The sequence below is a fragment of the Sorex fumeus genome, unplaced genomic scaffold (genome assembly GCF_029834395.1).
Source record: "Sorex fumeus unplaced genomic scaffold, SorFum_2.1 ptg000052l, whole genome shotgun sequence".
In the NCBI taxonomy this organism is placed as follows: Eukaryota; Metazoa; Chordata; class Mammalia; order Eulipotyphla; family Soricidae; genus Sorex; species Sorex fumeus.
Window position 1 is genome coordinate 1,118,055 of NW_026606109.1, and position 14,919 is coordinate 1,132,973.

General features: G+C 55.2%; 1 protein-coding gene across 1 annotated transcript in view; it reads right to left on the reverse strand.

Moving 5' to 3' along the window:
- The window catches only part of AFDN (afadin, adherens junction formation factor), a 98,323-nt gene that overhangs the window by 36,166 nt on the left and 47,238 nt on the right, over positions 1-14,919 (reverse strand). The window contains 9 exon segments of the mRNA XM_056124888.1: positions 650-793; positions 1,741-2,006; positions 2,211-2,305; positions 2,573-2,718; positions 5,066-5,271; positions 5,369-5,430; positions 9,669-9,787; positions 11,172-11,241; positions 14,060-14,274. Of these exon segments, the coding sequence (XP_055980863.1) occupies positions 650-793; positions 1,741-2,006; positions 2,211-2,305; positions 2,573-2,718; positions 5,066-5,271; positions 5,369-5,430; positions 9,669-9,787; positions 11,172-11,241; positions 14,060-14,274 (1,323 nt within the window).

Below are 14,919 nucleotides of genomic sequence, written 5' to 3' on the forward strand. Positions count from 1 at the left end.
TCCTCCCCAGAGGAAGCTGTCACTGAAGTGACTTCTTGGAGCTGCTGGCTGCAGGGCGCTCCGTGTGACCACACCATGCCTGACCCTACCGTGTGCTCTTGGGAGCCAGCGCCCTCAGCTGTCTGCTTGCTGGCCCTCAGGCTGTGTGGTGCTTGTTGGGAATGATGAGCAGCAGTGAGGGCAGAGCCAGTGGGCCCCCTTGCCCCCTCTGTGGCTTTCCAGAGAGAGGAAGGCAGAAGAGTTCAAGAATCTGGGTTTGCCCATTGGATCTCCCTGTGCAGGGCTGGGTCCGTGGGGGAACCCCGCCCCAGCCACCCTGCCAGAGGGGGGCAGCACTCTCAGGTCGCTGGGTCCGTGTGAGTGCCGGGTACTCCCTGGCCGCCTCTCCTGGGTCCTTTCAGGACTCATCCAAGTTCCCTGTTTGCTGGCAGGAACCTGCTCACTCCCGCGCCCTGAGTCCCCAGCCCATCTCCCTGAGCCCGGAGCAATTCTGACTTCCTTCTCAGAGTCCTTTCAGCACTCCTCCAAGAACGCCATCTGCTGGCAAGGACCTGTCCACTCAGTGCCCTGCAGCTTCCGCTCTCAGAGCCGGCTGCGGCTCAGGCCCCGCCTGCATTGCACGCCCTCCCCCATCCCCGTGTCCACTCACCCCGGGGATGAAGGGCTCATCGGGCGCACAGTGGTAATTCTGCAACAGAGCCTGCAGCTGCAGCGAGTTCAGCTTAAAGCAGGTGCTGTTGATGGCAGGGATATCCTCGGATGTGTACTTGTCCATGGTGAGCAGAGTGGTGGCCTGGTGACGGGAAGAGGCACACACTGACACTGGCCGCCTCTGGGGAGCCAGAGCAGGAGTCACAGAGCTCTAGGGTCCCCGGCCCAAGAATGGAACCAACACCAATCCCAGCCAGACGGATCTGAGATGGCCTCCACAGGAAACAGATGCATAATGAGATCAAGCCCTTTGTGAAGAAAGCACAAACTACACCCCCAATCACCCAACAGTGGCCTGTGTCCCCCATGGGAACATTTCTGTAACCCACAGCCTCTTCTCCACAAGGTCTAAGAGGCAAGGACTGTGAGGACACGGGAGCTGCCTCGGCCACCACAGCCATCGTGTCACGGCTAGCCGGGGTGGGCTGCTCCTGAAGCCCACGGCGGGCCTAGACCAAGCAGGGATGCTCTGTCTGCCTACTGCCCCTCTCCCGGCCCTGACGGGGCCCTCACTTCCTCTTTGTGCCCTACCATCAATGTTTGCTCCGTGTTGGAGGAGCTCACCAGAGAGCTGCACGTAGGCCCGTAATGGCCATCAAAGGTTCCTTCCGGAATCTACCTCCCCAGTGCTCCTCCTTTGGGGTGAACTGAGTTCCCAACGTCTGGTGGGGACACCCTCCACAGAACACCCAGAAGTCGCCCTCATTCGAAGACTGGGTTTTGACAGAAGTCATCAGGTAACAAGGAGGTTGCAGGTATCAGAGAAATGGACAAAGGGATGCAGCAGCACCAGAGGAGACAAGGAGGGGCTGGACACCTGTGCCTCCAGGCAGCAGCGACGACCAGAGCCCCAGGCCCGACAGAGCAGAAACACTCTCCTGAGCCTGCTGCTCTGATGACAGGGGCGAGGTAGGCCTCCAGCACAGAGGGACAGGCATCTGGGTAGTCCCACGCCCCCTTGGCCAGACTTGGGAGTGGCCCTGCCCAAGCCCAGGCTGACAAGACTGTCTACACCACGCCACCGCCCACCTGCACGATCCTGCTGAGGTGACAGTCGGCTGCCAGCTCCAGACCCTGCTTCTCGGCCCAGGCCTCCACGTGGCCCAGCTGCTGGCGGATGATGGCCCCCCAGTAGTGCGAGCACAGCCCCGACTCAGGGTCGGTGACCAGCCTGTTGAAGAGCCACATGTTGATGAAGTGGAAGAGCTGAGAGAAGAGCTGGATGGTGAGGGCAGCGTTGACACGGCAGCGGCGCAGCAGGGACATGGCCCCCGTGAGCGTGTGCAGGACATCATCTGCAGGACAGAGAGGCGGGCTGTGAGTGGGACCTACCCTGTGGGGGGACACACCTAAGCCAGGCTGCCTGAAGGGTCCCGAATACACAACCCACCCCAGGACAGCACTGGTCCTCATCCGAAGGTAAACCCATTTTCCCTCCCCTCACACGAGCTGCATGGCAGGAGAGCAGAAAGTAGAGTGGCGGAGAGAGGGCTCCTAACCGATTTTTGGTCTTTGCAAACTGTTCTCTTCAGGGTCATCCAGAAATGCTGGCATATAGTTATTCAATTCTGACTGGAGGCAGTGAACCAGGTACCTGAAAGAAAGCAGCAGCTCTAAGAAACCCAGCATGAACACGGTATCAAAAAAGACAGAATTTGTACTGTTCAGAACTTCGGTCCATTCAAAAATGCTAAGTCTTAACCGCAAAGTTCTTGATATGTATCATCACTGAATTCAACGTACTAAATGTCAACAAACTTGGCACATATTTATGCCTCCTGGCTTCCGTCTATGGCAGGGGTAAAGAGAAACCTTCACGCTCGCTTTGTGAACCGCGTGAGAACACTGGCAGCTCCCTTACTTGAAGGCCATCTGCACCAGGTGCGCAAGCACGTCCTGGGCGTCCACGGTGATGCGACTGAGGTCCCGGTCCTGCTTGATGAAGTTGAGAAGCTCGGAGGCATTCGCCATCCAGAAAGCAAGCGCCCCTGCGATATTCTTCTGCTTCTGTAGACAGAAGGCACTTCTGTGAGGTGCGGGGGTGACACTGGGACCAGGAAAACCACAAGAACTGTTCTTGAGAAGCTGCTGAAGACAGACCAGTACCTTCCCCTCTCACCAAGGTATTGCCTACAGATACCAGACACTTGCAGAGGAACTTGGGTGGTCCTCCGCAGGGGGAACGGAAAGCTCCACACAGCTTTGTCTGAGGAAAGAGGACACAGCCACGACCCCCCCCCCTCGGGCCAGGACACCAGTATGGGCAGAGAAATCATGGCGGGATGCGATAGGACAACTCCAAGTTGCAAACTCCGCAGTATCTGGTAATCTGTGTGGTGCGCAGACACCTATGGGACCCACAGCCACCCTGATACACAGTCACTGGTGCAAACACCAAGCAACTTGTTATCGAGTACTGATCTATCGCATCACTTCCCGACCACATGTGCAGGCCAGGCAACCTCAGATGAGATCCCAAGAATAGCAACCAAGGAAAAACAATAAAGAGAAGAAACGGAAGTTGGTCATTTCATGTCCACACTGAAGTGCAGGAAGCAGGAGTTATGAAATGCTGGTAAGGTTGCACAGTCAGAGAAGGGTTTAGTAGTGCATGTCTCAGGTGCCAGATGAGTGTTATCAATTGCTGAGTCCAGTCGGGAGGACTGTACTTAGACATGGAAGCAGCATGAGAGGCTCAGCTAAGCCAACACAGCGAGGGGCGAGCCTCGCAGGAGGTCCTACCTGGTCAACCTGGTCTACTTCCTGGAGAAAAACAGACGAGGGGAAACCAGCAGAACAAGAGAAAGAAACTTGTAAACAATCATGACCATTGGAGGAAAAAAAAAAAGAAAAAAAAACATGACGGTACAACATGAAGGTACAACATACACTCAAGTTCCCCCAGGTCTACCCCGTTCTTCAGGCGCTGCATAATTTGGAAGTATACACTTGACAGGACTCCTGTTGCTCATGACAGCGTAGTAACTGGGCCCAATGACATGGAGAACCCTGAGCTTATGCGGGAAGAAGAGGCCACACTCTCCTCTCCAACACCGTGGGCAGTGTTGGAAAGGACTCCAGGGAAGACCAGTCTCCGGGCCAATCAGGAACAACAGAAGAGACAGGACCAACAGAACCAACAGAAACAATAAAAATCAACACTGAAAAGGGTGACTGCTTACAAATGTACTCAAACACTTAAAAAGTAGTCGGTCTTTAGTTCTCGGTTTTTGTAAGTCGGTTTTTACAAAAGCATTTAAATAACTCACTAGCATGGATAGCTGGAGATGTCAACCAACCCCTGGGGCCCACGGTCAAGCTTAGCGGCTGTGTGGACAGTGACCCTTCCCTGATGCGGACGCTCCAGGGAGCATGGAGATCGCAAGAGCCCAGAGTCGGGCAGCGTGGGGAGGGAAAGGAGAGCCACGTGCACACAGGGAAACACTGACAAAGGGTCTCCAGGGCAGCTGGCAGCTCTCTCACGTGGGTGACAGGACTGTGACTCCAGCAAACGCCTAAGCAAACTACTCCATGAGAAAAGGAAAGCTCTGGAAAGACCATGACCTTCTCTGGCAACTCTGCAGAGACCCTAATACAAGTCTGCCTTGGGCAATCTTGTGCGGATCAAAGGCTACTGTTTACCATGTCACGGCACTGGGCGTCACAGCATTAGTGCCAAAGGAAAGCAGCAACACTGGCAAGCCACTGGGGAAAACGGAGAAACCTGCACGGTTTCTTCCCAGGACTTTAAAGACAAGAGCCTCACACGTCTGGAAACAGCTGCGGTGGTCTGCTCCCACCCGCAGGCAGCCAGCCTGGTCCTCAGACACAGAAGGAGCGTGCCTGCTGAGCACGGAAGGACCATGCCACCTGATGGCCTCTCCCACGCATGCAGCAGGCCTGGGGGGAAGGGCAAGCGCTGCCCACCACCACCACATGGAGGGGATGGGAAGCACTTGGGCAGAAGGTGGGAGAAGCTTTTCGCAGGCCAAGGGCTCTCTAGAGGAACAGGAATGTTCTGGAAGCAGTGAGCACTGTGATCATGCAGTGTCACAATGCCCCAAAATTCCGGGAAATGTTTCACTTCGAGACATGCAAACTCCACCTTAGCAACTACTTGCAATATTGTAGGAAAACCCCCAGTAATATGGTCCTTTCTCAGGCTACTGCGATTTTAGGGGCCTTTTCTGTGGACGTGATATCCACATGTGCACGGCTAGCATTCACAGCAAAGGTCTTTTCGGGAGTCAGTTTTCAACCTCAGAAGCAACACAGCTTCCAGGGCAGGAGACCCAAGAGTGAGGGGGTGGGGGTGCTAGGGCATGTGCCGTGCAGAGGGATCAGGCACACTCACCTGGATCACGCTCTCCATCATGCTCACCATCTTGCTGACAATGGCAATCACTCTGTGGGGACGCTCGGAGGCACTGGCGTCAGGTCTGTACTGGCTGGACAGTACATACCGACATGCCATATACAGCACGTACGTCGGCGATAACTTAAAGTGCACAGTTGAGCTGTTTGTGTAGTTGATAATGGCGGAGAGAAATGAGTCTTCAGCTGTGAAACAAGTTTCAAAAGAGAAACAAACAGGAACAAAACTCAGCGGTGGGAAGGGAGGTGGGTGATCAGGGGGGCTGAGGCGGCCACCACTCACCATTTTCCCGGAACTCGATGCTCGCGGGCAGTGTCAGCTCCGGCCCGGCAGCATCCTGGGGTCTGCAGGAAGAAAGACACATCAGACCAGACCCCCCAAGCTGCCTGCCCCCACATCACTTTCCCAAAGGTTCCAGCACAGGCCCACGCTCCAGAGCCCTATAACTATAACCCCCACATCTAGGCACTGACCGTGGGCTCATGACTTCCAAAAGTGACCAAGAACTTTCTTCATCCCTGAGAAATCCGCGTGAACTCTGAGTACCAGGTCTCCAGACAGCCTGTGGCCAGTCCAGGCTCCTGGGTGGCCCCTCCCCCCATCCTGTTTCTAGCTAAGAGCAGAAGACACCTGACTCTGCGTAAACAGAGCAACACCAGGCAGCCAGGCACCTGTTCCCCAAGGCTCAGGTGTCTGTGGGAAGACACAGGTGGGGCCCAAACAAAGACAGCGCCAGGCTGAGCCAGCCAGGACATGAGGCTCACCAGCTGGGAGCCCATCTCCCGAGCCAGCCACCATCCTGTGCAGATGCAGAGGACAGGCGGCTTCTGCCCTCCAGGGAACGCTGGTCCCTCCTCCTCGGGCACGCGCTGAGAACAGACGCCAGGAACAGCTCTGACACACACAAGGAGATCGAGATGTTTCTGAGAATGGGCTCTGCCAACGTCAGTGAGTCTTGACACACGACCTTCTCGGCGCCCACTCCCCCGCCCAGGAAGGCAGAGCACTGCTCCCTGGCACAGGCACAGGGGCACGTGCCCCCAAGGGGCCACTCCAGTCTCTCCTCAGCTTATTCACACCTTCCTTCGGGGGAGGAGCCCGCAGCTACACAGGCTCTAGCTGCTGCTCGCGCGTGCCCCTAGAAGCATTTCTCCCCAGCACGTGCGCTCCCCCCAGTGACACGCCAGTTGGCGATCAGCATCCCCAAGAGTTCGACATTTTCATCACTGTAGTTCAACTTTTACAGATAGGAACAGGAAAAACGTGCCACACATTTATCCATGCAAAGACCTGGAGTGCAGGAGTGCGTGTGCAGCAGCGGCTGCTTCAGCACAGAGTAACTCTGTGTCAAAGAGTAACTCTGACAGGGAGATGCCCAGAAGAACTACCTGGGCCGACATCAAACTGATACCCAGCATGATCTACTCACAGCAGTCTTCAGAGGGAACTGGAAAGGTTACGCGCTATCAGCACATTTCATTAGTTCACAAAAACAACCGCTGCTCTCAGCAGTGGCACCACTTTTATCTACTAACTTCCAGACAAATGGGAACAGATCTGTGACTGCCTTTGGAATCGGATATATACAATCATTGAATACACTAATTCAAATAATGATTTAAAGACATTCCACCTATAAGACTGGCTCAACCAATTCCAATAACAAATGCTCTCTCCCCTATTCCCCAACTTGACTTTTCCACATATGCCAAGTGCTAATTACACCGATACTATATATGTAAAAACAAAGCCTGATCTAAGAAGACCCACATTTCTACCACTGTCTTAGCATCAACAAACCAACATACTTCTAGTTCAAACAAATTCTTGCGTAAGTCTTTACAAAATAAAATAATCTGTCCTTGGGCTGGAGAGATAGCAGAGAGGGTAGGGTGTTTGCCTTGCATGTGGCGGACCTGGTTCGATTCCCAGCATCCCTTATGGTCCCATGAGCACCGCCAGGAGTAATTCCTGAGTGCAGAGCCAGGAGTGACCCTTGTGCATCACCAGGTGTGACCCAAAAAGCAAAATAATAATAATAATAATAACCTGTCCTTGTAAAAAATTTGAATACGTGCTCATGGAAAACAGACACAATCCTTCTGTGGCTTATCTGATACTATCGCTAATATATCACATTTGCCTATTCACTATATCCATGTGTAAATTCTGCATATCCCAACGGCATTGTTCACATTGACCTTTCTCCTCTCCTGCTGGATGACACTTTGCTGCTCTCGCAGGGACCTTAAGGTTTACTGAGCCACTCCTACAACAGAGCAACTGAGGCACAACTAATAATCCTATATTGCTTTTCTCTTTCCTTTATGTCATTTGTATGGTTTATTTAACAATGTCCTTTTTGTATAGACATAGGAAGACAATTGCTGCTATGCTATGTAACATGAGAGTTAATTGACTCCAAAGTAATATTACTCTTGGGCATTCGTATTTATTTGACTAAAGCCTCACTGGCCCTTAGTTCCTAGCATTCCAAGAGCAGGGTCCCGACGAGGCACTGATGGTAAGCCGTGAGCTACCCTGGCACTGAAATGGGCCAGGCCAAGTGCCATAATACTTAACTATAAGTTAAGAGCACGGTCATGGACAAACTCTGTCATGACCCAAAAGAGGAATAAGGACCCTGCTGGGGTTAGGAAGACTAACCTGGCCTAAGAACTGTGGTCTGGAATATATAGTGAGATGTGCTTGGGAAAGCCAAACATTAAGCTTGATACATCTCTTATTGTGCTCACACAAAATGACATTGCTAGGAATATTTTAAGAAGTAAATTTACTACAACTATTTAAGTGGATTACTAGCTGAGGAGAGAAGTAAGCAACACACCCTGAATGGAATCCCAGCCCTGAGCGGATCTTCCAGAAATCTGAAGTAATCTCCTTAGATGAGATTTTGTCCTTGAGTTGATCTCCTGGAGGAGTGGCCTTGCCTCTCTCTTTGTTTATTTGTTAACGTTCAAGCCCACCTTTGTATCCCCACCCTACATGATTTCTATATAAACTAGGCTGCAAGGGGCTGGAGAGGTCAGAAGGGAAGTCAGGTGAGATGAGAGGGTGAGAAGCTCAGGAAGTCAGATGGTCAGTGCAAGTCAGTCGTCAGAGGGTCAGAAGGCGAGTCGGATCAGATCAGAGAGTTAGGAGGTCATCATCAGAAAGTTACAGTCACAGGGTTAGAAAAACTGGAAGAAGAAGGAAGAAGACAGTGGCAGCAGACTAGAGACCACGAGAGAGAGAGAGAGAGACAGAAAGAGAGAAAGAGAGACAGAGACAGAGATAGAGACTGAAGGAGAAGACAACGGCATGGACAAAAGACAGAGGACTTAAGAGAAGAGCACAACGGCACACAGAGAAGCAGAGCACAAAGGAAGAAGATAGAGCACAGCAACAAAGAGAAGACAACAAGAAGATGAGAAGGAAACCTGAGACTTTGGAGACTCTGAGGTCTCCTCCACCCTCGAGGGACTAGGATGATGGAACTCTGATGACCAAGACCACGGCCATAACGACGACTACGACTGCACCATAAAGGGAGAGACTGGGCAACACCGGGGAGTCCGCCCATCGCCCATCCTTCGCCCATCGTTCCGAAGAGCCTGGGGAGGCCGCTCCCGGTCCTCCAAACGCCACCTCCACATCCTGCCTGTGCCCGGTCTGCACTCGGGCCTGCTTTCACAACAGCCCAACGTTCTGTTTCTTACTTCTTATACCAAATCGCATGTTGAGTTGAGACACGAGAAAACTCGACACTGTCCCATTTCTTGACTGGTCTGATGCATTCATTCCAGACTTCATGGCTAGGAATGGGTCACTGTCTACTTCTCAGCTAGCTTATAAAGCAAGGGCCTCTGGCCACACCATTCACCGGAAAGAGGGGCCGCGTTTAGCACAGTGAGTGCTTCTTAATCACTGGCCCAGACTACGGTCCGTTCATTGGCACAAAGCAGCAGAAACTACTGAGCCAAAGGGTGTGCTCTGACAGCTGAAATGATTCACAGGTACAACAAAAATCCTGAAAAATAGCAAAAGTCCCAAAGACACGTGAGTTAAAACCCCAGTATTCCCACACAGATCCACCCATTTTGTGCCTTGAAAGCTAAGATGTGAGGGAGGCCATGCACGGCCTTCTGGTGGAGGGTGGAAACAGCAGAATGCTGGGGCCAGAGTGCTGAGCACCACAGCTGTGGTCCCAAACAAGCTGGGAATCACTCCCTCCAAAGGCCAGTGCACAGGAAAGGGCAGCCTGGCTGCACTAGCATCGCAGGACCGGGAACCCACTGAGCACAGGTGCATCAGCAGCAAGGACAAAGCCACCAGCACCCCAGGGACAGCTGCACAGCTGCACTGTACTCACAGGGGCTGGCTTTCCCACAGAAACTGGACCTCAGCACCACCCAGCACCAACGTGTCAAGAGCTCCTCCTCCACCTACTCTTGGAACAGCCACTCTGCTCAGGAACTGGACTCTGGAGTCCACCGCACCGCAGGGAAGTGAAGCTCCCTGAGGAGCTACCTCCATCTCGGCACCCTGCCCACGCCCACCCCGTCAGGACACCTCCTCCTACCTGCCCTCCTGCCTGCGTAGCTCCTGCTGCTGCTCCAACCGGATCATGGGCTTCACCAGGCCACGCTCAGCGGTGCTACAGGCTGATGTGCCACGCTCGCTGTCCAGCCTGGTGGCGCTCTGGCCGAGAAGAACACTGTCAACGTTCAGGCCAACTGCCAGGCACTGTGCTCAGAGCCGGGGGAGCGCAACGGGGTGCCAGGGGAAGCCAGAGAGTTGAACCCCACCGGACACTGGCAGCAGGCTTGGCTGTAGGCACCTGGTACCCCACACGAAGCCGAGTAATAGGGGATGTTGCCCCCAGTTTCCTGCAGTCAGGAGCACGGTGAAAGGGCACCCTGCTCAAGGCTCTGAGTCAACAGCCCTTGGCAGTGAGAAGGGTTTAATACCGCTTGAAGGAGCACAGCCTGAGGAACACAGCCAGCACCCACGAGTGGCTCATCTCCCTATGCCCGGAGGATGTGACACTCCGGGATCCTCCGAGCCCCCTTGCTCGCCCATGCCACAGGAGCAGGAGGGGCACCCGCGCTGAAGCTGGGCATCTGCACCACACACTGCTCCCCAGCGAGGGACGAAGGGAGGGAAGGGGATGGGTTCCCTGTACTGTGTGCTGGCCAGGGTTCCACCTCAACATGCAGGCTCCCCGTGCTCACACACATGGATCCCAGTCCTCCTCACACATGCGGGTGCCAGTCATTCTCACACACGCAAGTGCCCATCCTCACACACATGGATCCAGTTTTCCTCGCACACGCAGGTGCCCGTCCTCACACACGTGGCTCCCTGTCCTCACACAGGCTGGTCCCCATCACCACACGCACATTCTCCCACTGTCATGCAGTTTCCTGTCATCACACATGCAGGTTTTCTGTAGTCCTACAAGAGACGGGGCTGCCAGGTGCCCTCCTGCCCTTGGCTCACCTCTACAATGTCTGAGACGTGCCTGGTGCTGCTGTGACCACATAGGGAGATGCTGATCTGGCACAGGGGAACGGGCACCCCAGGCTGAGGAACACGCCTCAGGGACCCGTCCATCCCCCAGATTCTGTGGGGCTGTGGGTGCTACAACAGTTGGGGAAAGGAGGGAAGGCGTCTATCCAGCACCCCCCGTGCCAGCTGAGCTAACCACTAACTAGCTAACCACTCGCTGAACACAGCCGCACCAGGAACCCCAGCAAGACAGCAGCCAGCTGCCTGGCACGCCCAAGACCACCCAACTCCAAGTGCTCAAGGGTGCTACCTGGCCCATAGGGTCTTGGGGTTTGTTACCCGGCAACAGTGCCCAGGACAGGACAGGAAAGAGGCGAGGGGCCGAGACTGAGCAGCGGGCACCTGGTCCAAAGGGCTTGTGACAGATGCCCAGGGCAAGCCATGAGGAGACCAAGAACAGGCGTAGTCCAGGAAGGAGGGGAGGCAGATGCCCAGGGGCTTGTGGGTGTTACTGGGCAGCGGCCAGTGGTAGAAAGGGAGGCTCTGGTACCCTCTGAGCCCGTGTGGTCCCCACCTTGCTCGTGGGCAGTCCTGCGCCACCGTGCACGTCCCCTCCTAGATCGAACGTCGTCTCCTGCACGGTCCTGTCGGGGCAGAGGGGCAACACAGTCAGTCCCACTCCCATGCAGCATCTTCTAGATCCCAGGGTTCAAAAACTGCAAGACATTTTCTAGCCTACGAACTTGCGAAGAAAATAATGCGACTCGATGAATCTACCCGACACGCTCAGGACGCAGTTCAAGACAGCTCAAGAACGAAAGCTGGAAGAAGCAAGTGAGCGACCAACAGCCGAGGTGTCCGCAGTGGCCCCGGGACGAGGGGAGGACGCTCAGCTCTGGCAAAGGAGCAGTGCTCGCCCAGGCGTGGGAGGCACAGGCCCCAGCACAGGGGGAGAAGGCCAGGGCTGGCCTAGGGGGGGAGTGGGGGCATGGCAGGCCTGGAAGCAGCCACACATGCCCCCACAGGGCCTGCAGGAATGGCAACCACTGGACCGCCCACTGACCTGGGCAGACTTCAGCTGAAACCGCATTTTTAATATCTGAAGACACTCAAATACTGGCGCTCACGATTCTGAAGAGACAATTCAGAACATACACGTTCTCCTCGGAGAGAAACAGAGCGGAAGCAGCTACCACTCACTGGCATGGCTGAGGGGGCGCCATCCAGGCGTGGGCCAGGACAGGCCCCACCACAAGGGCCCCTGCACAGACAGGGGGAGCAGTGGAGACACACAGATGGGGAGCTCAGGCCGTGGCACACGGGGAGTGTCCCAGACTTCTGAGCAGCAAACAAAAAATGTTGCTATCTCCCTTGCTATTGGGAGTCTGGTCTCAGCCAAAGCCTAACCCACAGGATGAAATGGGAAACAGGAAGAGACTGCAAGTGTTCAAATCAGAAGAGTGGGTGTAGGTACGATTCCTTCACCATCTCCTCGCCAGGCAGTGCTGTTGTGCAAACTATTCCAGCCAAGGCCAGCAGGCGGGCCACATGGCGAAGCACGGGCGGCCCGGGTTCCAATGCAGCACAAGTCCCAGCACTGCCAGGTGTGGCCCCACCACACTAAAAAAATACAATAAAATCAGACCTTTTAAGAAACCAAACGCCTTTACTAAAAAATAAGATCACCCACTTTCTGAACCCAGCTTTGTGCAATATATTACAGAAGTTTTTGGGGTAACAAAAAACAAAACAAAAAACTTGGATCTGATGGTGCCAGGGTTATTGACTTACACCAGCAGCCTACCCTGACTCCAATCCCTAAGCACTGCGAGGGGTTACGCCTGAGCGATGAAGCAGGAATAGCCCCTGAGCACCACTGGGTTGGCCCAAAATCTAAAAAAGCAAAGCCCTTACTCGCTGACACCAACATATTGAGAGAACACAGAAATGCCTCCCAGTTCTACTGGTCTAAGGGGAGTGCAGAGCTCCATCCCGCCTTGCTGGGCATGGTGCTGCTTCCTCCAGGGAACACGGCAGACTCTGACCCTCACTGCCCGTGCTCCCCACCCCCCCCGGCTAGAGCCTCGTCCATCTGCAGCCAGCCCCCAAGAACATCACTTCTCAGCTGCATGCAAAAGCTCTGAAGTTTTGGCTTCCAAGCCGTGCCTAGGCCACTGTGCTCCGGGCTCCACAGAGCACAAGTGACGCGCCTGGAGCATGAGCACACAACCCACACCCGGCCCGTGCCCACCACACATGTGCCCCTCAGCCCCTGGTGCCACAGCTCAGTCCCACTATGAGACTAGGCCCGCAGAGATAGGCACCTGGTGCCTGTGCCCCCAGACCCGCCACAGCTACCTGCCTGGTGGCGACCCTCACTCGAACCTACCTAGAAACCTGGCAAGTGATGCCCACTAAGGCAGGCTGCCTGTCTGAGGCATGGGCCGACCTGCAGCACCAGCTCTGCCTCCTGAGACTGACAGAACCTTCCAGTAGAGCCTGCTGTGAGGCCGAAGCCACCATGAGTTGCTGCTTTGGGACACAGAGAGGCTTCAAGGGGCAGCTGTTGGCCCCCGCAGAAGTCATCAGCATCCAAGCCCTGCAAAGGCCTCAGTGCTGGGACACAGGTGTGCAGGGAAGATGCCTCTGGGCATCTGTGTCCAGGCCAGGCTGGGCAGACACCTGCCATGCCAGGGTCTGTGTGGAAAAGCACCACAGGATGACAAGAGAAATGGGAGCAAGGATGGGAGTGGGGCTCCATGGGCCCTCCTGGGCCTGAGCAGGGGGTCAACGCCTGTGGGGGTCAACGGGCCACGATGAATCTGTGCTGCCAAGACCCCGGCAAGACAGTCTGAGAAGCAGAGGGGTCACACCTGGCCAGAGTACGCTGGGAGGCTGGAGCCAGGATGGAACCACCGGGTGGGCGGGGAGCCTGGCGTCTGCCCTCTGTCAGCAGAGGGAGGGGGAAGAAGCCCCAGTGCTCCCTCCAAGAGGAAGCAGCAGCCAGGCTTGAACCCCGGGTCTCAGACACAGGGGGCTGCTGGCTCTCAAGACAAGCAACAGCCCTAAAGGATCCTACAGGATCGGCACAAGACGCCAGAAGAGCAAGTCCTCAGAAAGGCACCAGGGGGCGCCAGAACACTTCCAATTCCTTCCAGAGCCTCCGGACCGGCTGCCCAGTGCCGATGGTGGCCCAGGGCACCTTCCCAGGAGTGACCACAGAATCCTGAAGCTTAAAATCAATTTAGAAAGTGGCCACAACTTTCCATCTTCACACTCGGTCAAGCCTCCAACCCCACCTGAACCAAGAGGAGCCAGAACCGTCACAGCCACTTTGAAGCTGAGATTCTCAAGGCCTGCAAGGTGTGCGGGCAGCACTGAGGAGCCAGGCTCCCACCAACAGGGAGCCAGAGCAGCCCTAGGTTTGCCAGGGGCCACGGCACCAGGCCTCCCTCCACAGACCTCTTGGCGAGAGCGTGGTCCTGGCTGGGGTCCACAAACTTGAACACGTGTGCCGCCCCAAACTGTAGCTTCATGCCGCTCTGCAGGACGGTGGTCTCAGAGATGCGCTGCCCCTCCACGTACGTCTCGGCCTCCATGCTGCGCGGTGTGACGGTCACCACACCATCCATGTTGGTGAGGTCGCAGTGATGGGGCTGAATTCCCGACCCGAAGAGCTAATAGGGGGAGGACCAGAGCACGTGTCACAGGGGCACCGAATCTCCTGTGGCCATCAGCATCGAGCAAGCCTAGAACTGGGCTTGGCCTGCGTGGACTCGTGAAAGTAACTGGACGCCAAGAAGATAAATCAAAATGATTCCATGTTTTAATGTCTGAGACCCCGTGACTGGATTTAAGGACCTGTTCCAAACAGGTACATGTTCCCAGGTTATTGCTCCTGCCTACAGATGGCTGTGACCCCACCGGATTCCACACTGCAGCCGGCCTGCATCTGGTACTCGGACCCCACCGGGTTCCACACTGCACCAGTCTAGAGCTGGGGACTCGGACCCCACCGGGTTCCACACTGCACCAGTCTAGAGCTGGGGGCTCAGACCCCACCGGGTTCCATACTGCACCCGGCCTACAGCTGGGGGCTCTGGCCCCACCGGGTTCCACACTGTGCTAAGGATCAGCTGTTGAGCTGAGGATGGTCCAAGCTCTCTGAATGCGTCCTACAAGGCAAGGTGAGGAAACAGGAGGTGCTCTGCCTCAGCTCCCACTGGGACATGTGAGGAACCCCGAGCTTTCCTATTCAAAGACAGGCTCTGCTCTGGGAGCTAAATATGTCCCCTCTCCTGCTCTTTCACCGTAATGGCTTC